Source organism: Diorhabda carinulata, chromosome 4 (genome assembly GCF_026250575.1).
Source record: "Diorhabda carinulata isolate Delta chromosome 4, icDioCari1.1, whole genome shotgun sequence".
Lineage (NCBI taxonomy): Eukaryota > Metazoa > Arthropoda > Insecta > Coleoptera > Chrysomelidae > Diorhabda > Diorhabda carinulata.
This window is the reverse complement of record NC_079463.1, coordinates 22,880,477-22,906,785: the sequence shown is the minus strand read 5'-3', so window position 1 is coordinate 22,906,785 and position 26,309 is coordinate 22,880,477. Positions and strand designations below refer to the sequence as shown.

At 31.9% G+C, this 26,309-nt stretch overlaps 1 protein-coding gene across 7 annotated transcripts; it reads left to right on the top strand.

Annotated features, from left to right (window-relative positions):
• The first annotated feature begins 129 nt into the window (after positions 1–129).
• Positions 130–26,179, top strand: LOC130892948 (apoptosis-inducing factor 3-like). 7 transcript variants are annotated; one of them, XM_057798693.1, is made up of 7 exons: positions 791–913; positions 2,850–3,009; positions 10,506–11,020; positions 16,932–17,197; positions 19,908–20,185; positions 22,115–22,439; positions 25,631–26,179. In XM_057798693.1, the coding sequence occupies exons 2-7, from the start codon at positions 2,892–2,894 to the stop codon at positions 25,860–25,862; spliced, it is 1,734 nt and encodes a 577-aa protein (XP_057654676.1). In that variant the 5' UTR covers positions 791–913; positions 2,850–2,891; the 3' UTR covers positions 25,863–26,179. The 7 variants fall into 7 exon arrangements, with proteins under 7 accessions (XP_057654683.1, XP_057654676.1, XP_057654679.1 ...); XM_057798696.1 differs by having other exon boundaries at positions 882–1,193; XM_057798698.1 differs by lacking the exon at positions 791–913 and adding an exon at positions 1,137–1,274.
• Positions 26,180–26,309: the final 130 nt, after the last annotated feature.

Genomic DNA, 26,309 nt, shown 5'->3' with positions numbered 1-26,309 from the left:
TGGCGCATTTTCTAATATGGAAGCGTCCTCGTATATACATCTCACGTTATATCACCCTGACATCCGTGGTCATGTGACGCCTACTACAACCACAAATATCGATTGTAGACTTTCATCAAAACCTAGTTTTCTTCAGTTTTTTAAAAAATGTGACCATAAATTGACGGGAGTCTACATTGAATTAAATTTTACCCTAGTCCACGCGAAATAAAATATTTATTCCAAAATGCACGTGTTCACAAAACCGCCATATGTTCAAAAAAGTCCAAGAAAAAGAATGTAAGAATTTGTAAGAAAACGAAATATTGTATGTATAGCAACGGCCTAATAGCACGGTTTAAAGCTTAAGGAGCTTAATAAAGTTTTATATCTCAACCTTTAAAATGTGCTAATAGTTTGTAACTAAATTCAGTTTTGTTTATCTGAAATTAAAATACAGTAATTGGAATTGCATCGACTAAGTATTTTGAAAATATAAAAACCTATTAGCGCTTAAAAATATTTCTATTTTTACAGTATACAGAAAATTACTGAAACTGCTTGATCATAGCTAAAAGATTTCTATCTAAACTAAATTGTCGTGTAGATCGACACTTTAATTTTGTGTAAAGTATTTCTTGTTTAAAAAAAATTATAAATTATTATAAATAAACAAATTTGAATTAGTATTCACGTAATCACATCTATCTACTGTATTATCTAAGATACAACAACCTTGTTCAACAGATATGCTTAATCTTATAAATAAATTCGGAAATGCTGGCGGCAATTTTTTTAGAATGTATCAGATCTACAAATCAGTCAAACACAACAAATCGGTGACGGCGGATGTGTTGGTAGTTTCGATATTTACGTTCTTGTTCTCTAAAAATGGGTTGTTCGACTTCAAAATTAACTATAAATAGTAGTACAGGTGAGCTTTTGTTAGCAATTTACAAGAATCAATTAACATCAAAACAAACATTTGAATATTCATTTCGGAAGTTTAATTCTAAAAACTAATTAATATTTTTACGAATTATGAATGGAATTTTCAATAATATAATGTACTTAAAGACCTTGATGAGTCAATTTTATGGGTGGAGACCAATTAAAATATAATTATGTGATCTATTTATTTCCAATTTTTTTTTCCTAAATTCACTAAGTGAATAAACGATATATCCAAGTAAATAAGACATTTGAGTAAGTTGGTAAGCAAATTTTAAAAGTTAATTTAAATCGTGATTTACACGCAGATTTCCCATTTAGCTGAACAGGTTCCTATTCACACCGTACGTAAACATAACCTTGTAATACTTAAACAATCAAATCGTAGCATTATTCAAATTAATTATTAAATGCATAAATATTAGTTCCAATAAAAAATTATTCCAGTTTTCAATAATTTAGCCTCGATGAACGTAAGGTAATTGGTAATTTTATATCAATCAAATTGTTCTCCTGAAATATAATGTAGTACCTAGGTATTTGATATTCTGAGATACTTAAAATATTTTCGTTATTCATATCTTTTATCCAATATTGGTCTAAATGATTGGAATATCTGGTTTTTCATTTTCAATGTTTTTATAGAATGGAATATGGTTGTAAATATAATAAAACTTCAATTATGATAATGAAGTTTCTACTTTTTGTTAAAAATGAGTAGATTGATTAGTTTTATATAAAAATAAAGTAAAATATGAAAACTGATTAGCTACTTCTATCCTTTCTATTCTTTTCTATAGTAAGTGGAATTCATACACATGTATAATAATAATAATTTAAAAAATTGGAATAGTTTTTTCAACTTACATTAGAGGCATGGTAACATATTTTTTAAGATTTTTTTTCAATTCATGTGTGACATGTGATTTTGAGGGTTGTATTTTTCTCAAATCACATGTCTTATTTTACTAGATCTTTATTCGGCTGATACAATGAGCACTAATAAAATAGTTTGCACAATTACTATCTTCACACTCACAATTTGTGTTGATCTGTTGATTGTATGTGTACAAATAGTTACTCTACTCAGTTCTCTATTTGTATATGTATATCAAGAAGGTTTGCAACAGTTTAAACAAGTTTATCTTCTGTATAATGTTCCTCACGGTATGACAGGGGGTCCATAAAAACAATCCTATTTGATAGGTATGGTATTAGGTTTTTGGAATAAATCTTTGTTAGTACAACTACTACTCTAAGTCAGTATTTAAGAGATGTTGATCTATGTACTAGAAGGTAATCACCATTGCTGCAACTCAATGAGTTGTTGTTGCAGTAGTATAGACTGGGTGAGATGAGTTAACTGAGACAGAAGACGAACTGATTGTACATTATAAATATCGACAAAATATTTTGTGAAATGGAGCTATGATTTGTCTATAAGGAGAGGATATTTTGCAAATTGTATTGTCATAAATAAAAGGGTTTGGTCATACTCTACCTACATACTGAAGCCTCTATTTAATGGAGTTTGTTAAATGAGCTTCAAGTATATTCCTCCCTTATTTAATTAATCATAGAAATGATGAGTGATTGAGTCAAATAGTTTACCTTTGTCTACACAATATGTATTAGATACATATTTAGTAAATTATGTGCAGTTTAAGGAAAAAAAAAATAACTCTCATCATATGGTTACAATTTATGTGATAATTGAAGATTGTAGAACAAACTTACTTGTCAGTTTTTGTATAAAACCTCATTTTGCATCTTTTTTCTCTTCAACAAAGGTTTCTCTTTTTATATTTTATTTTTTTGGTTGTAGTTATAATAATTTATTAATATTACTGTTGACTTATTAAATCTGATGACTTTAACTATCAATTGAAAGTGTGCTTAATCATATACTTCTATTTTAGGATAAGAAGTTGTTGACATATTAATTTTCTAAAATTATCAATATGCCAACTGTGACTAATGAATCATGTATTGTAACGTTTATTCAGTGGTTTTGGAGAAGAATTAGAAGTTTTTTCCTTTCGGCCTTTACATTTCGATCATCTAAGAAATTAGATAAAGGTAACAATTGCTGAAATTAACCTTTCAAATTGTGGAAAAACTAATTGACTAACATCTAATCGAGTATTGTTATAGTCAAATAAAATGGGATAATGGTAATGCTTATATTCATAAAAAGCTTTTAGTCTCATTTGTGAGAATCATCATTTTATGTTAATAAATGATCTTTGAAAAACTTGAACCGGATCTCCAAGCACTCTAAGATCGCATAAAAATTATAGGAGAAGATTATGGACTTAACATCAAAAATACCAAAACCATGATTGTTTCCAAAATATCCAACCATCCTCCCATTTCTTCAACGTAAATGGAGGCATCATCGAAAATGTCGAGAAATTTAAATATCTGGGATAACAAAATATATAGACCCAGATATAGAAATAAGATCAGGTATCGAGCAAGCAAAAAATGTCTTGTAAAAATGAGACAATTGTTTACATCCCTAGCACAAGAAGTATTGCAAAGAATAGACACTGATAGGGAACTTATAGGATTGATAAAAACTCAAAAACTTCGTATCTGGGACACATGTTTCAATAATAAATTAAATTTGAAATTGTTCTACTTGAATTCTTTCCTGTCGGAGGGAGGGAATTCATTGACAGAGATAGCTGTTTTGATGTAATTATTTAAAGTGGAAAAGGTTGTAAAAAGAACGAAGCGAATAGAGCAAGTTCACGAACAGTGTGTGTGTGGAAGCAAGTCCATCAGTCACAGAATTTTTCAATGATACTACTTAGAAATTAATTGAGGCCGCAAGAGCAGAAGTTGCCTAAACCAGAAGATAATGATGTGGAAACATTAATATTCATAATATAGCATCTTTTAAATATTTTGTCAGATTTAAATTTTAATGAAAATTTATTTTGTTTTTAGTTTTTCATTGTTTTAGCTACTTTACTTCCAAGATAGAATTATCTTAGAAATAAAAAGTGTAATATTTTTTACTTATTGTGAGTTGGGGCATTTTTGCATTACGGTTTATGATTTTTCTGATATGAATTTATAAGTTTAGGGCATTTTGGCCAGGAATAAAAATCAATATTACCATTAATATCTTCATTTTGTATTACACCATACAACAATAAAAATTAAAAAATACAATTAATTATTTAGGTCATCGATGTTGTCAATGAAAATCTCATTAATAGCCGTTGAAGATGTAAAACTGCTGTAAAAATTATGATGAATTGGGGGTATGTAAGACAATAACTCTATTGAATCTTTCCTTTTTCCTTTTCACTGAGTGGGTGAGTAGTAGGATATAAAAGTTCAAGATTTTCAATGATAACATAATTCCTCTTTTTAAGGTCAACTTTATGAAAAAGAACATCATCATTATTATTAGAATATTTAAAATAAAATTTGAAAGGATGCACTTCACAAAACATTAGTCATTGCATCTTTAAACATTCAACTTTGTCTTTATCTCCACATAGTTTACGATTTGTATTATTTTTTTCTATAGATTTGCAAGAAAAAAATAAATATTTTGTCATAGAAATTACTTTGAACGGTTTATTCTTTCTAGCCGCTTGAATAACTTGCTTCCAGTCTTCAGGCACATAGATATTTTTAAAGAACCGTTTCTGTTTTCCCACTAAACCAAAATCCTGATCGCATGACACGTATGAATATCCGCTCACAAAAAATTTGTGGTCAATTTTACAAATACCATATTTAGTAGAACTGGAAATAATAAACTGACAGAAAAAAACCTTCTTAATATTCCTAGTTTGCCCTCCACATTGATCCGAGTACATTATAAGATGTATTTCTTAAAAAATATTGTAAAATTCAAACAATAGACCGGAAGCTATTTCTTGGGAACCTCTGGATGTTAAAGTTTCATACCACAAAAACATGTACACTTCTTCATTTTTCATATTATAAACACCTAAAACAGTATGTCCAGAGTTGAGGTTGTAATAACATATTCCTGTGCTAATAACAGGGGTTGGAAGTGTTTCCATAAGATCTAAGCAAATTACACATACATCTTCATTATTTTTATAGATTTCTAGATCTTTTTTTAAGCATTCTCTTGCAGCATTTGCCTTGAGAAAATGCAAGTTTCTTTCTTGTTCAAGTCTTGTTTTTTCATCATTATCAGCCGCTTTAATTTTAATATTAAATGCATCACACTTTTTGTATGAATCTGTTACAGGTTAAATTGTTCATTAAATACTTTGCTAAAATTGAACTTCGATGCTGGATTTTCAACTCTTTCAACGTAAAGAGAATACAAAATACTCAAATTCAAATCTTCCGATAACTATTTGCGGTTTATTCACTGTCAACCTATCCCTCCAAATTACAGAGTTGCTAGTGTGCAAAAATGGTTTATTAACCAGATTTGGTCACTTTTGCGTTTTTGTCACAAGATGTTACTGCTATGGAAAAAGATATTTATTTAGTGGCGCTATCTACTAGTTACATGGGAAACTGAGATTAGGCCATTTTTGCATCGAAATATTGACACTATTGAATTAGTTTATGTACTAAACTTCAATGTAGGGAAATTGTTGGTTAGGCGGCCTTAATTTTAATATCCTTGATAAAATTTAATAATAGAGCGGGTCGCTACTTCGACTAAGGTTTTTTCACAAGACTGAAACTTTTTCTGTATGTTATTTAATATATTTAAAGTAAAAAAATCAATTTCTGGTAAGATTAGCGCGGTTGCAACAATATCCACTGTTTTTTAAAAATTGCAAATTTTTTATTTAAAAAAATGTATCTTCACAAATCTGGCTTTCGAGTATATTTTTAATTAGACAATAATCTAAAGTTGCTAAGACGGGTAATACAATACATCACAAAAGTCTACCGACCCTGTCGATCCTCCAGCTAAAGAATTTTTACCTGAATATAAGATTGACATACAGGTAATACATTCTATGTAGGGGAGTAGAACATTTTAAGACAAATTTCCGTTAGGTTTGTTAGTTGTTTATTTGGGGTTTTATACTATTTTTGGATAAGTGATTGCTCAATATCCCTTTATTTTCATATTTGAGTCAGTTTTCGACACAACTGTATAATTTTTTCATATATCAGCGACATTATTGTGATCAGTTGTGCGTAATAATTTTCTATAAGTAACAAAAGAGAAAAGACTACATGTTTTCATCAATTATGGAATCGCAAGAAATGATCTGTGTGTTTTGAAAATAAAAAAAAATAAACTGTTTAAATTTTTGTCATTGAAGAAATATATTTATGAAATTACCTGTATCATGATATTTTAAGGGAGAGTACGATTTCCGTGGCTTAATTAGGCCAAAATAAATCGAAAATGAAAAATGAAATTTTTTGATATCTCGGTTCGTTTTCGAGTTATCGATAATTATAGTTGTAATCAAACGTTAGTCTAAAATTCGCTTTATTGAACAGATGGCGTTCAATACTTCGTTTCAAATGAATATTGTATCACTTCAAATTCAATAAACAAAAAATTTTTTAATTAATTTTCATATTATTTACCTTGACACTCCAAAGTTATATTGAAAAAACAGATTTTTATAGCAAATTGAGAAATCTTTGATAACTTTCATCACTCTGTGATGAATATAACTTAACATACGATAAATACATGAATAATTTGATGTTTTTTATAAAGAATTGTCGGTTGTTTTTCATTATTTATAAAATAGAAAATATATTTAATGATAGTTTGTAGATTTAATTAGTAATTTAATGTAAAAATATCCTCTTTCTAGCAAAAAGTACGTTCTGATGCTTTCAAAAGTTATTTATTTTCGTTTGTTTTATAATTGAAAAGCCAGACTACTGTAGTATTTCACAATTATCCTAAAAAAGTTCTCTAGCAATTATTTTTGCATCATTTATCCTATTTTAACGACAAAATCAACCGAATAAGAAAAATGACTGTAAAAAATAGTTCCAAATCTACCCGCTCCGAATTTATCTGCCCCCAATCTCTCCTCTCTAAACTCACCCTTTTCTCGCGCCCTGTGGCTTTTATGCAGTCCAGGGGCTCCGCCCCTGGAGGTCTAGGGGGCGAAGCCACCCATAAGAAAAAGAACTAATAATAAAATAAAACTAAAATAATCCTCACGCGAAGACAATTTTTGAACTTTTTGCACTCAAAGTGTACCACGCGAAAGTTAGGTTAGTTTGATATTTACAAATATTAAATAAAAATAAATTTTTCCAACTTCAAGTATCGATATCTCGAAAAGGAAGCGAGATATCGAAAAAATTTATTCTACATTTTCGACTTATTTTGGTTCGATTTACTCGTAAATCGTACTCGTGCCATATTTTATTATAAATGTCCAATGTTACAAAATAGTTTACAAGATATTTTCTTTAGAAATTAGATTTAGAAGATCGTATTAGCCCGTTTAGCAACTTTCGATCCATTTTAGAGATACTTGCAACCGAGCAAATCATCTGACAATTTTTTTATACTCAAAACTATCTAATTAAAAATTTATTCAAAAGCCAGATTTGTGAAGATATATTTTTTTAAATTGTTGATTTTTCTACTTTAACCCGTAGTGGTCACACCTCCTAAAAATAACGCATTGGTCACATGGGGCTAAAATGACCGGACGCATAAAAACAGCTGTTAATTGCGTTCTTTCTAATGTATCGATTCAAATCTTGCGGGTAAACAAAGATTAGGACATCCTCTTCATAATCAAAGTGTTTTTTCAATTAGTTAACAAAAAATTTTTTCGGAAATTGTGACTTTTTTATCAAAAAAATTCTTAAAATTTCAATTTTAGGGATAAGTTAAAAAAAATTCAGGGTTGTACTCGAGAAATAGTATAGTTTCAAGTAACAAATAGTTGTGCTTTCAAAAAGTATATTTATTTTGAAGACTGAATTTGTCAGTTTTAACGAAACGTACGAAATGAGGTAAATGAGTTTTGAAGTGTGAAATAAAGTATTAAAAGTTTTTCAAACTGAAAAATTATTTTTTTATTCGTATCATATTATCAAAAATAAGTAGAACACACATTTAGAGTTGAAAAATTATGCTTGTCCGGCACAATCAGTGCATATATACGATCGATGTTCATCGCACATCGGTCTGTCACACGATGGACAAAGGTACTTGGTCTTCCTGTCAGTTCCCTGCTTGGAAACACCGCATCTTTTCTTGGTCGACTCTCTCTTCTTCACATACCTGAACATCTGTTTAAAATAGTATTGGTTCCGGTTCGTAAATTATTTCGGAGCGTAGGCTCCTTGGAACGATATACCAAATACGGCGTAACGAGGTGCATTACCAATTTGTCCAAGCACGCTTTAGCTGATATCGATTTGTTAATGCCATTGTTTACCAATTTACATTTTAGTACTTTTTTTGACGCTATCTCATAGAATTTTTCTTTCAAAATACCGTCCGATTGAAGATCTATCAACTCCATTCGCAAATGAACTGGTGCCTGTGAAGCTTCAAAATTGAATGGATGGTTGGAAATGGGGAATTCCATTTCATTCATTTTGTGAAAGTCTTCTAAACGATTGATGAATTCCGTAAACAAATTTTGCAGAAGTGGAGAATAGTCATCCAATTTTTTTTGGTTAATTGTGCCAAATGAGGGAAAATGTCCAAAGTTTGACTTTTTACCTGGTTCTCCCACAGCCTCAACTTTGTTTCAAAGGCTTGAATATATGAATACATTTGAGTGATAATAAGATTTTTACCCTGTAACTTTATATTCAGATCAGTCAAGTGTTTATTTATATTTACCAAAAAGGCACAATCAACCCGTTATTGTCATAATCAGTTGGTTGGTCTTTTTCTAACATGAAAGCTCGTAATGCAAAAAATGCTTCTAAAACTAATCCTCGATTGAGCCAACGAACTTCGGTGAAATGAGGTACATCAGAAAACTTTTAGGTCGGTGATTTAGTCCTCTGGTCCTTATAAAATTTATACTTTTAATTATAGGTTGCATGACATGGTTTATTATTTTCAATCAACATGTTTGGATGCTAATGATTCCTGATGAATTATACAGTGAAATCCCACAAAATTCCCTGACGTTTTCTGTTTTAATTAAGTTACAACGCCCGATGTTGTAGTACCTGTCGATGTAACCATTTTAATAGTTCTTCAGTTATTTCAAAGTTACTGTTAATGCCTCGTATAAAAATAGCAACTTTCAACATTCGGTCTTTAATAAAATCATCAAACATCGATTGTTGACCTTGAAGTTTAGATTTTAAAGATGATAATGTGTCTATTTTTATTTTTTCATTGTCACAATGGAATTTGGACTTATGATTCGTATTATAGTGTCTTTTCAAATAAAATTCCTCTCTAAAACCTCTTCACCATTCTATGAAAAAATATGCAATTTCCCATTAAGACCGAAGAACTCAGTACTCACTATCAACTTTGTGACATTATGCTAAAATTGTAACAATTATGGAACTCGACACAACAATTATGGATATCGCACGTGCACGACACATACAAATGCACAATACCTTCACAATCACTACTTCGTAGTACAATTCTTTCTCCACCCGTATCGCTTCGATTACTCGACTCAACTGACTAAAACATCCGTAGAGGAATCGATTGAAGTCTAAGAGCTCTAAAAAACATTATTCTTCTTTCTGTAACACATAGCAATCGCGGGCCTTATTGATACGATCCAGCAGCCGGAAGCTTTAACAAGACGTGTCTAGTAACTGATTTTTTTCCTATCTACTTCCTTCTCTAGAGTTTCCTATATTGTCCTATAACAAATTCTACATTAGGGTTTTGGTCATACAAAGGGTTTATTCACATTTACTTTATCCAATCTGCTATTCCCTTTCTCTCCACTACATTTGTTTTTGTACTAATAAGGTCATGGTTATAGTAGTTTAAGATTATACTAACCCACTTTGCTGTAGAACTTGAGAAAAGAGTTTTGACCCATCAATCATTTGTCCGCTATTGCTATAACATCAACTGAACTGCGTTACGATTTATTGCCTTATTCACCTGATCTGGCTCCCTCCGATTACTTTTTGTTACCTAACTTTAGAACATGTCTTGTTAGAAAGTTATTTCATCCAAATGAAGAGGTGATGGCGTATTTTGCGAAACTTCTAGAAGATTGTTTTTTGGATAGTTTGCAAGTATTCCCACCAATTGGTGTGTAGAGTTGAAATTTGATATTATTCTTCTTTGACATTTTGAAATACATTTTAACTAGTAAAATGAAGTTGAAATGTTATAAATACTGAACAGACAATCAATCAATGTTCTAATTATTTCGTAAAGTGCATAAAAATAATTTAATCGTTGTTATGTTTGTTGTACTAAAAAATTAACACGTGACATAATCAAACAAAGTTTTGTGCGCTGCCAGACTATCGATTTTGTTGGTTTGTGTATATTGACTTAAAAGAAAGTTAATATGTATACAGTATAAAAAATAATTCCGAAATCCTTCCAAATATGTTTACTTTGTTAAATTGTATAGTTAAATATTTACCAATGTATCATTTGTTTCCAGGCAATAAGGATTCTTCAGAAGAATATGTAGAGGGTGTAGTATGCAATCTTAATGATTTACAAGAAAATGAATTAAAGGCGGTGGATTTAAATGATAGAAAAGTATTGTTGGTTAAACAAAAAGGTGTAATAAGTGCCATAGGAGCAAAATGTACCCATTACGGAGCTCCTTTGGTATCCAGTGCCTTAGGGGATGGAAGAGTGCGTTGTCAATGGCATGGTGCTTGCTTCAATATCCTAACAGGTGATATAGAAGATTTTCCAGGATTAGATTCGTTACCTTGTTATAAAGTTACCATAGAAAACGACAAAGTTAAAGTTAGAGCAAGAAAATCTGAGTTGAGCTCGAATAAAAGGACCAAAGAAATGGCGAAGAGGGATTTGAAGGATGATCGACACGTTGTTGTTATCGGAGGAGGTCCATCTGGAGCTACTTGTGTGGAAACACTTCGGCAAGAAGGATTTACTGGCCAAATATCATTTGTTTGTAAAGAAAAAGTTTTACCTTATGACAGAGTAAGTAATAAATTATTTTTAGTTGCTAAAAATGTTTCCGTTCACTTATCAATTCCGATGTGTTATGAATGACATCAAATTATTTACTGACTTATTAGCTCATAAACAAACTAATATTTATACCAAAAAGAATTTCTCGAATAATTCTAGAAATTGAACAAACAAATAAATAAAAAGACCTTCCTAGATATTGGTTCTAAACAAGAATATAAACAAATCGTCGCTGAATACAAAAAGGTGTAGAAAAACAATATCAAACGGTTTCCGAGACTAGACGCATTCGTCGAACTTAAGACTCTTCCATAATAACCGGACATGACCGGCTACACGGTCTATGTCGTGGACGAGTTCGTAATAATATTATTTGGAAAGTGCTTTAGTTTAATAAAAAAGCAAAATTGCTATAGCAATCGTCTATCAGTGATTAATTAATTAGGAAATTTGCCGTTTCAAGGATATTTTTGTAGAAATTGAACATGCGACACTTTGTAATTTTGAATATTTTCGTTATTTTGTTAATCATTCAATAATATATATTACTTATCAAGATATTATTTTTTAATATGAAAATGGATAATAATCTGTAAGTTTTCCTTTTCGATTATGAATGAACGGTTTTACCTTATGACAGAGTAAGTAGTAAAATATTTTTAGTAGCTAAAGTTGTTTCCGTTGTTGGGTAAATGGGATGAAAATATTTCGAGTGTTCATTTAACATGTTTTTTTACACAAACAAATGAATGAACCGAGGAAAAGTTACGCAGATATTGTACTGTTTTTCTTATTTTTAATTTATTTTAACGGTGGTTTTATATACACGTTTCTTACTTAATTTATTACTAAAATAACAATAACTATTCTTAACTAGTCACTATTCACTAAACTAGACTTATCATCTCATAAACAAAACAATTATTTATACCAAAAAGAATTTCTCGAATAATTCTAGATATTGAACAAACAAATAAATAAAAATACCTTCCTAGATATTAGTTCTAAACAAGAATATAAATAAATCGTCGCTGAATACAAAAAGGTGTAGAAAAAACAATATCAAACGGTTTCCGAGACTAGACGCATTCGTCGAACTTAAGACTCTTCCATAATAACCGGACAGGACCGGCTTCACTATCCATGTCATGAACGAGTTCGTAACAATATTATTTAGAAAGTGCTGCATCCCATGGAATTATTTATATTTCTTCCTATATTCCTATAAAGCACGCATTAACAGTATCAGATGAAGTTTACGTGAACAGCACAGGGCTGTAGTTTAATAAAAAAGCATAATTATCAAGGTTAAATTGCTTTTTAACAGTTATTGCATTATTTTTTTTGAAGTTAACTCCGATTCTGCATTATTTTCTATTGAAATGAATTCGAATTTTAATGTATTATTTACGTTCATTTATGATATATTTTAATGCACTTATAATTGTTAATTAATCACCCCTATTGATGAAGAATTTTCCGTTAATCAACGATTTTATTATATGCAACCGAACCTATGGTATAGGCAATCCTAGAATTATCTTGTTTGTTTATCGATTTATTAATACACTTCGTTAAATAACTATTAATGCTCCATGCGTTCATTTTTTCATAGTTATAACTCATTGTGAATTGATGCATTGTTAATTGATTTATGATATCTAATTGTCGTTATGGAATGAAAATATAAATAGGTTTTTTTACGAAGAGAGGTGCGAACTACGAGGTGTAACTCAGAATAATTCTAGACTCCTAGATAACACAACACCGGGCCTATCAACTAATCTCATTTCCTCATTAAGAACCATCAGGAGCACTTGTACAATAATTACTTCGGGTAGTCCGCTTCTCTTGCTCTACTCTAGTTTTCTTATTTTTCCTAATTAATTTTAGGCTTTACCTACAGACTGTTCTATCAAGTCTTGTTCGATGGCTTTGTCTTGGGAGTTTTCTAATTTTCTCCCTATTTCCTGTCCTTGCCCTTTTGTACGATAAGAACAAATGTGTTACAAGGTCAAAGATCTCATTAATCTTTTCAATTATTTTCTGAGTCTGTGTAAATCCTCCCGCCTATTATGGAAAAGCCTTCTTTCTTCCAAAAAGACGTACACTCCATTAAGCTCTGGAAATATCTATATGATGTTAGGAACTGCGCCGGGTAATACTTACTTCATCATGATTCCTTTTTGCCCAGTTATTCATGCTTCTAATTAACATCTTCTCTTTCTTTTGCCTTCTTCGTTTCAGCGGCGATAAATTCTCATTAGGTAATGATCCAAGTCGACATTTGCTCCTCTATCCTCAACTTGAGGAGCTTGTTTATATATTTTGAGATCATAAACACGTTTTCAAATCCATTGGCAGCTCTATTATCTGGGAGTAGCCATGTGGCCTTGTGAATTCTTTTAAGTTTAAAAAGGTAGGTGTGCTGCTTACAATGAGGTCTAACGTTGTAGTACAAGACTCCAATATCTTTTCTTTTCTTAACCTACATGTATGGAAATGTTCCAAAAACAGTTTGATGTCATGCCCTGGGCATCTGTCTCTTTATTTAGTTTATCGTAGAAGCAATCTAATTTCGACTACCTTTGTCGCCCTGACGAAACGTCATCCATCCGTTTAAACATGGTAATTGTTAAAAAAATAAATTCTTGTTGAACAAATTAATTTATGTTGCAATTTATGAACTGTATTAAGTGGAACCTGCTCTACGAAACCCTCTATGAAGAATTTTAACCCACCATCTCTTTACAACAACTTAACGAAGGCCAGATGAATAACCTTCGTACCAATATATCGGCGCTATATCAAATAGCGCCAAAATTGGGCTTCAATTTGGTGTCTCCAAAGAAAGTTCACCTTTGTATTGTTTATTGCGTCTTCGCAGCTACTTGGAGAGGCGCAGGAGATATGTCAATGGGTAACTTTGTTCTTGGGAATTTATTCGTTATGGAGCATCTTTCGGGATAGGACTGTGCATCGTACGTGCGTGAGTTTTACAAAAACGATAATTCGGCGAGTGTAACGTGTAGAAAATATTCGTCACTTAAATAATATGCCAGGCGCTCTACTGATTGGAGAGAAGTATTTTAGAACGATCGAAAACGTAGTCATTGTTCCTCGGTCTGTTCGCCACGAGCCTGAACTGTTTATACGGAAGCGTGCTGTTGCTTTAAATGTGCATACATTATAATTATTCGCACAAAGATTTGGGGTGCACAAATTCAGTTGGTGCAAAAATTGAAACCTCAGGATTCTGGTCAGAGGCTTGACTTCGTAAACCAGATGATTGAGTGCTTTTCAACGTTTATCAACATCTTGTTTTCGGGTGAAGCTCAACTTAATGGACACGTCAACAAGCAAAATTGCCGCTACTGGAGTGCAACCAATCCAAAACACAAACATTAGATTTCCCTACATTCACCTAAAGTGACCATATCGGCTGCGATGTCACCGTAAAGAATTATAGGCTTTTACATTATTGAAGATGCGCACAGTTAAACTGAATTCAGAGCGTTATGTGTAGATGTTAGACGACTTCTTCAAGCCTGGACTGCAAAATTTTAAAGGTTATAACCAAAGAACATAGTTCCAGCAGGACAGAGCATCTGCACACACATCAAATAGATCTTTAGCACGAGTTCGTTTCCTGGCAAATGGATATTTGTGACATAAGTTGGTCCCCACGAAGTCCTTATTTAACACCTATGGACTTTTGCCTGCGGAGTTGATCAAGTCTAAAGTTTACGCTTACAAACCGACTTCTCTGGCATTATTGAAAAAAAATATCTGTCAAGCAATGACGGCCATCACGGAGAATGCCTGCCGAACCGTCATAGGCATTTGGACGATGTTATTTTAAAGAAATAAACTCCCAAGTAATGTATTTTAATATGGAACAAACCTATTTTGAATAAACTCGTTACTTTTCTCAAAATTCTTTTTTCAAATGTGAACTTTCTCTCACTCACAATGAAATTAGTGATTTGAAAGTTAAGAAACGAATCCAAGTCTGCATTCAAAAAAATATGTTGGTGATAACCATGGGATTACGAATAAAGAATTTTGATTATCCGAAAAACAAAGGAAATTATTTCTCTATATCAATCATGTCAAAGATACGTTTCGCGGGTCACTTTTGGCCCCTGGGCCTTATCAATAAAGCCCGCGATCGCTATGTTCGATTCCTCTACGGACGTTTTAAATACTCGTTCTCTCAAGTCTACGGATGTTTATAAGTAATTTCAAGGGCAGCGCGTGCCTAGACAATAGAGAGAAAGACGATATCGCCATGTATTAGTAGCAAGCGGAAATGTCCTATTACTTTTGCCGAGAACGATAGAATCTACCACGCGCTTTGAGTCTAGACTAAAACCTTCCTTAACCATATAAAACGAGTGCGTCGGCGCGACGTGAGTAGGTTGAGTCGAGTAATCGAAGCGATACGATTGGAGAATATTCCCAACTTCTGCAAAATTTGATTACGGAATTCAACAATAATTTTGAAGACTTTCACAAAATGAATGAAATGGAATTCCCAATTTTCAACTATTCATTCAATTTTAAAGCTTCACTGGCACCAGTTCATTTGTAAATGAAGTTGATAGATCTTCAATCGGACAGTATTTTAAAAGGAAAGTTTAATGAGATTAATGCTCTTATATTTTGTACACAATAATTTAAGATGTTGGATAATTACCAGGAATGAAAAAAGCAAGCAGCACGCATTCTCTGTGTGTTTGATAGTACCTATTTATGTGTGTCATGAAAATAAATAAGAACAAACATCGCACAAGACTTGACGAATATGATACTTGACATCAATGAGCTTGTCAAAAACGAGAGAAGTCAGGTATCTGGATCCTCGAGCTCAACCTACCATCTTGCATAACTTTAATATAATTTTTAACAACCGTATATTATACACTTATATAATTTAATAAATAAAATGTTATAATAATTCAGTTCATTTTTTTTTATTTTCAATCTGGCCCACCTACGAATTCAATATACGGCCCTCTACAAACTTGAGTTTGACACCTCTGCTCTATATTACTTTCTGTCTGGTTACGGAGCTCCAAAACCTCCTTAGCACCTATTTAACAGGTTGAGCACCGGTGCGGTCCATAGGCCAGAGCGGTTCTATGAACCGCACGACATATTTTATTTCTAACCTTCTCCACGACCCAAGGGAACGTATTTAAATGTGTTTCACAGGTTGGTTGGATCGTCTTGGATCCTTGAAACATTACCCATTGCAGTTTTGGAGTTTGATTTTTTTTCTTTGTCCTCAATTTCATTTTAAAACAAAAAACCTTAGTTTTCATATTTTTTTTTTGTTTTTTCAACATTGATATTTTTAATTTGTGCTACCTTTACGTTTGTTAACTTTTTAACTCACTTTTTCACTTGTGATTTTACAATATTTTTTTTTCTACTTCATCCTACACGATCTCTTCTTACTTTGTAATTTAGTCCTTCTTTCTTCACTAGGCAACCACTGATAATCGTCTGTCAATAATTACTGTCTCATCAGCATGCTATGTAAAAAGCATCAATACATCACCCTCTGGGCCCTGGGGAATGTTTTAGCGCTAAACTTTCCTCCGGGCCCAGAGTCGGCCTATGGACGCACAACAACATCATTATTTCAAATAAATTTTTACTACTTTTTCTCCTTCCTACCTCATATGGAGTGTGAAAACACAAAAAAATTTTTTGGGTCCAGGGAAAAGTTAATCAATTTTTTGTTGGGGCTCAACGTGTTAATGAATTTTTTGAAAATATTTCTATCTTATAAGTTTCACCCTCTAACTTCCATGTCACTCACTTGCTTCTTGAATATTTTCTTATCCTTTTATTTTATAACTGTATATAGACGAGAGGATTGTTATAATAAAGATCTATTTTCTATTTTCAGGTTAAAGTCAGCAAATCTATGGACTTTGATATCGAAAAATCAATATTAAGAGATGAGACGTTTTACAAAACGCACGATATTGATGTATTTAAAGGTGTTGAAGCTATTGCTGTCAAAACTGACGACCATAATGTTATTTTGAGTAATGGAAAAACGTTAAAGTACGATAAACTTTATATAGCAACAGGATCTAATGCTAAAAAATTGAAAATTCCTGGTTCAGATTTGAAAAATGTTATCGTTCTGAGAAACGTCGATGACGCTAAGTAAGTTTGTATCCAAGTTGCCCTACTTTTCTTTGATAGACCTCTTGTTTAGAATTATACAACTTCAGTCGAACTTTATCTAAAGTTTATCTTATTTCACACACTCTTGGCAAAACCCAATTGTTCCAGAACAATGCAATCCAGTAACCTCTAATAATACATCAGGGTCTCGTGGAATTACCTCTTCTTCCATTAATGGTGGTACGATACATTATACTTCCTTCGTCTTTTGTTTCATCATGTGGATCCTTTCTTTTGTTCTTCTTGATATCGCCACTAGTACTTTTAACTGTTTTCTTTTAGTGGATGTTAGATTTAGTTTTTTCAAATTTAGACGATCAGTGTCCTCATATGGACATTGAAATGGGTCCGTACAAAATTTATTTCATGTTCCACTGGTCCAATTCTTCGTATAGCTAATGTACCAGAGAGTCAATGTTTACCTGAAACTTGAAGCTTGTTTCAATGCCTCTTGGCACTCTACCTATAAGCAGTAGACTCACATTCATACTCGACTTACGCTCCTATCTAATTTTTTCTGTTTTGTAAAAAATTGCTTAAAAAATATTGTTTTTTTAATGCATTTCTTGTCGTATTCGCCGAATGTACCATGTGGTAATTATCTAGATTAGGTTACACCCCTCCGATTTCGTTAAAATTTTAGTATGTTATAGAGAAAATTATGCTGAAAAATTTGATGCATATATGTAAAGCGCGGAAATCATCCCTCCACATAGTTTTTCAACTTTGAAGTTCCAGAAAAATAAAAATAATTTATACATCTTAGTTTTAGCTTCGCATGTCTAACCTAACCTAACCTAACCACTATACACACAAATTCATAGAATTTTATCTTTTTCATGGACAAAAAAAAACAAATATTGATAAATTTACTAACGATAGTCGTATGTAAGCAAACTAGACTAAATTCATTAGGTAATGAAGACTTGCGAAGCTAAACTATGATGTATAAATTATTTTTCTTTTTCTGGAATTTCAAAGTTGAAAAACTATGTGAAGGGATGATTTCCGCGCTTTACATATATGCATCAAATTTTTCAGCATAATTTTCTCTATAACATACTAAAATTTTAACGAAATTGGAGGGGTGTAACTTAATCTAGATAATTATCTTCCATATTATTCATTATAAATTACCAATTTCTTGTTATCTCTATTATTATCATATACAAAAAGCTTAAAATAAAAGCTATGATATTTTGACTTAACTACATTGAAATAATTGTAAAAGTAGCGGTCAAATTGTTGGAATATACAAGAAAATAATAAGAGAACTTGTAGATTTTCAAATTTTTGAAGTGATCTATTTCCTGTTTTAAAAATTAAGTAATAGACTACCACCTTATACCGTTTTTCTGTTGAAAATCTCATTAAATTAACTACTGTAAATATGGAAAAAACATTATTAAAGTTAAGCACTTTTTTTATATTTACAGTAACTACAGGGTGGCGCAATAGAACGCAATTAAGTATAGGCTAAAAAAATAAATACATAATTGTTGAAATAAAAGATATGTTGATTAGGTAAATCAATGAAGTTTATTTTTCAAAAATAACACCATCTAAACGACTGCAATCTCGAAGACGGCACTCATCTAAACGCGAAAGCAAATTTGTGAAAACTCTTGTCAATAAATCTGGAGTGATTGCTGCCATTTCTTGGCGGATATTTTCTTTTAGCTACCTGATGTCCCTCGGATTGTTCATGTAGACGTTATGTTTAAGGTGTCCCCACAAAAGAAAATCAAGAGGCGTCAAGTCAGGGTTACGTGGGGGCCAAGGAATAACACCTCATTTGGAAATTAGTCTTCCAGGAAACATCTGTCTCACAGCCCCGCCATAGAGTCATTTGATGTGTGATAGGTCGCTTCGTCTTGTTGGAACCAAGTTCTCGTATTCGCTATTCTTGATTTCGCAAGTTCTGGAGTCAAATATGCCTTTCACATGGCAACATAGCGGTTGGTGTTAACGGTGATGTTTCATCCTCGTGAATCTACAAAGAAGAAAGGGCCAATAATTCCTTTGTTTGAGATTGCTTCCCGTACCATTACTTTCGGACTATGCAGTGGTTTTTGTGTTTCATTTTTGGATTTCGATTTTATCGATTTACGAACCTATCTAAATGAAAATGAGTCTCATCTGTAAAAGGGATGTTGTCAAAAGTGGAAAATCGACTAAGCATTTCTTCAGCAAATGCCAACCTAAGTCCTGCGTTAATTGGAGCTTATAAGGATGCATCTTAAGATCCAACTGCAAAATTCGCTGTAAACTTCTTCGCGACAAGTTTAAAGCCGCCGATCGCTTCCGAGTAGACATATGCGGATTTTCTCGTATTGACTCCTTCACCCTATTAATATTTTCTGTGGTCCGAGACGTTCTTGAATGACCGTACGAACACAAAAAGCGCGACGCTTTCCGTCAAATTGACTAAAACTCCACAAGTGCAACTATCCAACCACGCTAAGCTCTCCCCACCCACGCACCGTTTACCTCGGGAAAAAATATGATGCAATATGCACGTTGTATTGCGCCACCCTGTAGTTTATGAGATTTTTTGGAATCACCTGCCTAGGAATGAAATATTTGAAAATATAAATTAATGAAATTTTGTTCTGCGGTTTACCACGAAATACTAACAATATAATGAAATGAAACATTTTTTTTTCTAATACCAATTATATGTTTCTAGATACACACTTTCTCAACTGTCAGAAGATAAAGAAGTAGTAGTTTTGGGTAGCAGCTTTATAGCTATGGAGGGCGCCAATTATTGTCAAAATAAATCTAAAAAAGTAACAGTAATATTTAGGGGAGAACTACCCTTCCAACCGCTTTTGGGTCCTGAAGTTGGAAAAGCATTCATGAAGTTATTCGAAGAAAAAGGCGTACACTTCGTAACGAAAAACACAATCACGGAAATTAGAGATGATGGCAAAGGAAATGTAACAGAGGTTGTTTTAAAAGATGGTAATATTTCTATATAATATCGAGTTTGATTTGAAAAAATTTTGATAAACAGTTTCAAAATTGGCGTTAGTCGAAATAACATGTGAGAAAATGAAGAACTTGGAGTTTAAATTGTTCTGTTTATTTACTCCATATGAATAATTTTCAATATACTGGTTATACTAGTTATCAAAAAAATAAACTTTTAATCCCTTATCGTGTATTGATAATATTCCTGCTATGCGTAGGTTTCTGTAAAAAACAAAGATATGATTTTTGAATTTAGAAACAAATATTGTTGATTGTCTGAATAAAAACAATCATAACAAAGACAAAATCAATTATTAACTTGCTACAAAACATAAAAGTACAGTACTGGTATCATGGTACACAAGCTTCAGCCTCCATCTATTGTAACATGATCAGGCGTTAATATTCATAACACTTTCAGATTTGCAGTTTTTGTGTGCTTTCTTTATTATCTATATATAAAAAGTAAATAAGACGAATGTTGAAAAACATAATTCAAAGTTTTTCTTTTTTTTCTTATTTATTTAAACAGTTTTTATCGGTGGGGTGAATTTATACATACCTATATACACTATACACACCCTAAATACACTAAACTATTCGCTTTTCACTAAATTATCCACTAGAACTTAACTATTCACTAACTTATTATTAAACAATTTTCATTATTCTGATCCGTTCACTATAACATCCAATTATTTACTGACTACTTCCTGATAAACAAACACCTATTTCTACCTAACGGATTTCTCCATAATTCGGATTGTAGAATGTCATCATCATCAAGCCTTTCAATCCCATGGGGATTATGGCTATCGCTTTTGGCGCTTTAAATTCTTTTTTTTTTGAGGTGGATTACTCCTCGTTTTTTAATTTTCATTTTCTTTATAGTTTGTCGTTTGTTTTGGCTGCTTTTGTTATTGTTTTCCATTGTTTTCGGTTCCGGAATTATGCTCTCCAGTTTCTATATTGAGTGAAGTTTTACTCGGCCTGTCCCTTCTCATTATTATTATTCTTTTGATCATTTCAATTGGTTTTCTTCTCATTATGTACCCACCCCAGTTGAACCTTTGTGCTTTTAGGTATCTCACTTTGCTCTTCTTTCTCCTTTCTGTGTTATGTTTGGGCCCGTTATGGTTCTCATTATCTTTCTTTCGGGTTTTTTAGTTCTTCTTCTTCTCTTTTGTTTATTACTGTTGCTTCTTAGAAATTGATTCTATTAAAACGGCCACAACATACTTTAAATAAGTTGTGCGCCGTATATAAAAAACAATGTCAATGGTACTTCTGTAAATTTAGATTCTATTCACATAATACAACAGGACCAGCTTCGCGGTCTATGTCAGTGGATGAGTTCCTAACAATATTATATGTAACGAAAAGTACTGGAAACATCAAGCATATGTTCCACTGTAATCAAGGAGATAAAAAGACTAAGGAAGGAATGCTAAAACGTTGAGATGATAAGAGTAAATAATCAGGCATAACACTGATAAATATAAAGAAAATTAAGACAAAGTGCTATTAACAAAAACCTGTAATAGGTCAAGAAAGAAATAAACCACTTTGATGAAATATTAGATTTATATAAAAGAAGTTTGCAACTTAATTCCATAAGAGATTAAATAAGTTAGTTTTCTAGTATTTGTTTTCATCAGTAATCTTTTCTACCATTCTCCTAGAAGGTTATTTTATCTGTTGTTCTTGCTTTAAAATAATTTTAGTAGCCACTCAAAATAAAGACAATTTTTATTTATTTCATTACTTCTAATATTCAATTCTAATTAACTTGGAAGATCAAAAAGTTAGAATAATAATTTAGTATAATATAGATTTACTTAATAATAGTAATAAAAATTGTATTTCAATAATGACAAACTTAAAGACTCCACAAGATAAGATTTTTCAAATATATTTTAGGTTCGACACTGAAGGCTGATATTGTAATAATGGGGGTAGGCAGTACCCTCGCTACAGAATTTTTGAAAGAATCCGGCATCGAAATCCGTCCTGATGGTTCCATAGAAACTGATGAATACCTACAAACTAATATTCCTGATGTTTTAGTAGGTGGTGATATAGCTTATGCTCCTGTATGGTCACACAATAATCAGAAAGCTTCTATAGGACATTATCCTTTAGCTCATTATCATGGAAAAATAGCAGGATTGAATTTATTGGATAAGAAAACTCCTCTAAAAGCCGTGCCTTATTTCTGGACTATGCTCTACGGAAAGGGTATTAGGTAAGCACGACATTAGATTAAGCTACAGGTTTTTCTCTTTTTTCTATCTACAAATTGTCCACCGAAGTTTACCACATATTGGATATCTTTTTATAATTAACTAGCTGTGCCCGCGACTTCCTTCACGTATATAAGGGTTTATTTTTATAAACTCATTTTTTATGTATTACCAAGGATAAAAACAGTTATTTGATAAGTATTTACAATGCCTCTTTATGTACAACGTTGGACGTTTAGTTTCTCGGGATGTACACAAATAATTTATTTGTTTCACTCACTCGAGAGACCGCGTGAGAGGCAGCTTACACCAAAATCCACCCCTGAAACGCGTAGAGTCTGCCCCTGTGCTTTGTTGATAGTCATTGCATAACAAAGACTAACCGGGAATTGGACTCGTTTAAAATGAAATGGAAAGTTGTTTGGTATGAGAGGGATTCTTGGTATCACAGCCGCAATATTTTCTTCGGTCCTCACTGTACGTTTGCGTGTTAGTAGTTTAATGTCCAATAGTGTAAACTGGGTTCTAAATGTAGTCACAAGCTTCCGAATAGTTCCTTCAGTAGGCCGACCAAACTGCGCATAAATTGGAAGTGCGCAATGCACTCTCTTAACCAAGCATGAATTTTGATAGTAATTCAATAATTTGCAAGCGTTGTTTATATCGATATCTCGATCGTTCCGAGGAGTCAATGTGGTTCTTTCGCAAAGTCAAGAGTTTGCGTGAGGATTTTGAATTTAATTGCCATAAACAACGGAAATGAGGTTTGGTAATGACTCAACCTTACGGCATAAACTATCATGCGAAACGATTTTACCATCTTCTTTCAGGTATCTGCCCTCGCCAATTTGTAGCAATATCTGTGCATCGCTGCTGCCACCTATTTGCGCTCGCATATTCACTGTTAAGTGCATCCGAGTAATGTGTCAGTATAATGCTTACTCCAAAATTGATAAAAATGAATTTTATCACTGAAAACCTTGTTTAATCTGTATATTGTGTGACGGATTCATTCATTCCATTGTATTTCCTAAAAAACAACAAATACTATTAGAAGTGGATTTCATTTATCAACCTTATCAAATTATCAAATACCAAACAAAGTAATTTAATACTTTCTTTTAAATTAACAAAAAGTTTATTTTATCAGTATCACTGAAAACCTGAAAAATAATTTCGCACACTAAATACAATTTATCTATGTCGTCGAACGTTGTTGATCTGAAAGCCAAGGTTGTCTCATAATTTATTGTTCACAAAACTTTTATTCAAGAATAATTTTACCTTTAATTTACCGTACACTTGCACAGCTCACAACTAACTACCGACTGAACCGGAAATCCTAATGAAAGCAGAATATTTCGAATTATGTATAATACCCTATTGACGTTCATTATTTCCTTAATATTATTTGATTCAGTAACCGGTTTTATTTAGAAATTAGAGATTAATTTTTTGTTCAATTTTCTTGTTTATCTATACTTTAAAATCATCCACTGATTCTTAAAATTAAATATTGTAATATGGGCCTGGACAAGTTGTTTACTATTCAGTTCTCAATTGAAGATCTCTTATCAATTTTTGTAAAGATAAGATTGTCGCTATTTAATGACCGGCATTATATAACTAACAAACTAATAGTACAACAGCTATAAAATTTATACACGTGTCTTTTGAAGGTTAGAACTAACTGAAAAACATATGGTTTTAATACCAATAGCGCCATCTATGTGTCAGCCTACTAAATAATTAGGAGTTTGTCGTTTACGTATTAACTTAGTATTTAACTTTCATTGTTTCCTAAATTTAATCTTTAAAATTTCTTATTGCATGCTTAGGTGATCATAAAAATTCTCATACAATAGTTATAATTAATTTGAAAGGGCTAAACTCAAGGAAAACTTGTGTTTATAAATAAATTATATAAATAAATTACCCAATTTTGTAACGATATATTATGATCAATTGAGTACTGTGTAGCTGTTGTTCTGTTCATATTGATTAATAAGTAGAATTATTAAGATTTAATAATGATCGAACTCTAGCTGAAAAAATTTCATATTTTTTTTATAGACAAATACTAATCTGAGAGTTCTTTATAAATTTCCATGATGTAGAAGATATATGTATGAGTTGCATACTTTATTTTAATATTTTTAAAAACTAAAATTCAATTCAATGATTTTGCGAAATTTCGATTTTAAATGGGTAAAACGGGGTATGTTTGCAAATTCGATTTTTTCGTTTTTCTCAGTCGCTAATTGAGATATCGACTTCGTTTTTGCACTAAAACATTCTCCGTACAAATACCTAAAAACCAATATCTGCGATTTTCAAAATTCGACTTAGAAAGGGTTCAAAGAGTTGAAAAAAAGTTTTTATTACGGAACCATACATTTAGCAATTCTTCATGACGAAATGAGATATCAAAGCGATTCTTTTTTAGAAATGGGTCCCGTGTGAATATCTAAAAACTAATTTCTCCGTTTTTGGAAAAATGCATGGAGTTTCGATCTATAGATTCTGTGTTACAAGTTGATAATGCAAACATGCTCAATCCTTCAGGTTTCCTGGCACATAGACTTATTCTAAAGGTTGGAACACCGATAATGTTGTTACGAAATCTCAATCCTCCTAAACTGTGCAACGGTACGAGACTACCTGTGAGCGCTATTCAGAAAAACGTAATCGAGGCTACAATTATAACCAGAGGGGAATCAGTCTTTATACCACGCATACTTCTTATACCTTCAGACTACCCTTTTCAATTTAAAAGAATGCAATTCCCTATTAGAGTCTGTTTTGCTAGGACAATCAATAAATCACAATGTCAATCTTTGAAAGTGACAGGAATCGATTTGATCTTTTCTTTCTAACACTTCCAAATTGAATTAATGCATAGAATACATAAGTCATATCTCATTGAATTATCCCTAGATCCGCGAGGTTCAATAAACTGCGGGCGAAGCCGCGACGGGTATTGCTAATACTCTATAATATTTTCAGTAACATTTTCACTAGTTTAATTGGTAACTATGGTTATTAAGATTTTTATCAGTATTTATCATGTTTACTGTTTCTATTTAGGACACATTAAACACATATTTGATAAGTGAAGTGGATAAAATTTATCATTTTTAATCACTTTTATTAGTTATGTACTAAATAATTGATGATTAAAACCTTTTTCCAGGTATGCTGGTCATGGCGATTATGATGAAATTATCTATCATGGTGATGTGTCTGGATTCAAATTTGTTGCTTTTTATATAAAAGATGGTGTTGTTGTGTCCACAAGCTCTTGTGGAATGGATCCTGTTGTGTCCCAGTTCGCTGAACTTTTGGCACAAGGCAAAACTTTAACCAAGGAAGATCTTAAAGGGGATGATCTTTTAGCATGGAGATCGTGGATTGTTCCTAAATAAGTAAAAACTAGTCAGATGTTATTATTTGAATGTATGTAAAAAAGAGAAATAAGAGCAAAATGAACATTTAATCCTTCCATAAAATGCTTAGAAATATGAAATTATTAAGAGCTTTTAATGTATATTAAAGTCAATTCTAACATCAGACTGATATATAAAATATATTAATTTTTTTCAGCCTTTATTTCTCTTACAAATCCGTTATTTTTGTCAGCATTTATAAAAAATATGCTTATTTCTTTACAGTATTTTCATATACAATTGTATTGTTGATAACAATGTATTATTTTATTAAATATATTATATAACTATGTGCAGTTAATAAGTCTACTTTGAAACATTATTGAATAACAAACAGTTCAAGATCAGTTTATTTGGAAAAAATGTTGAGCTGAGCGCACATATAATCAGAGCTGAGATGAGGGAGCAAAAGAAAACTCTCTAGTT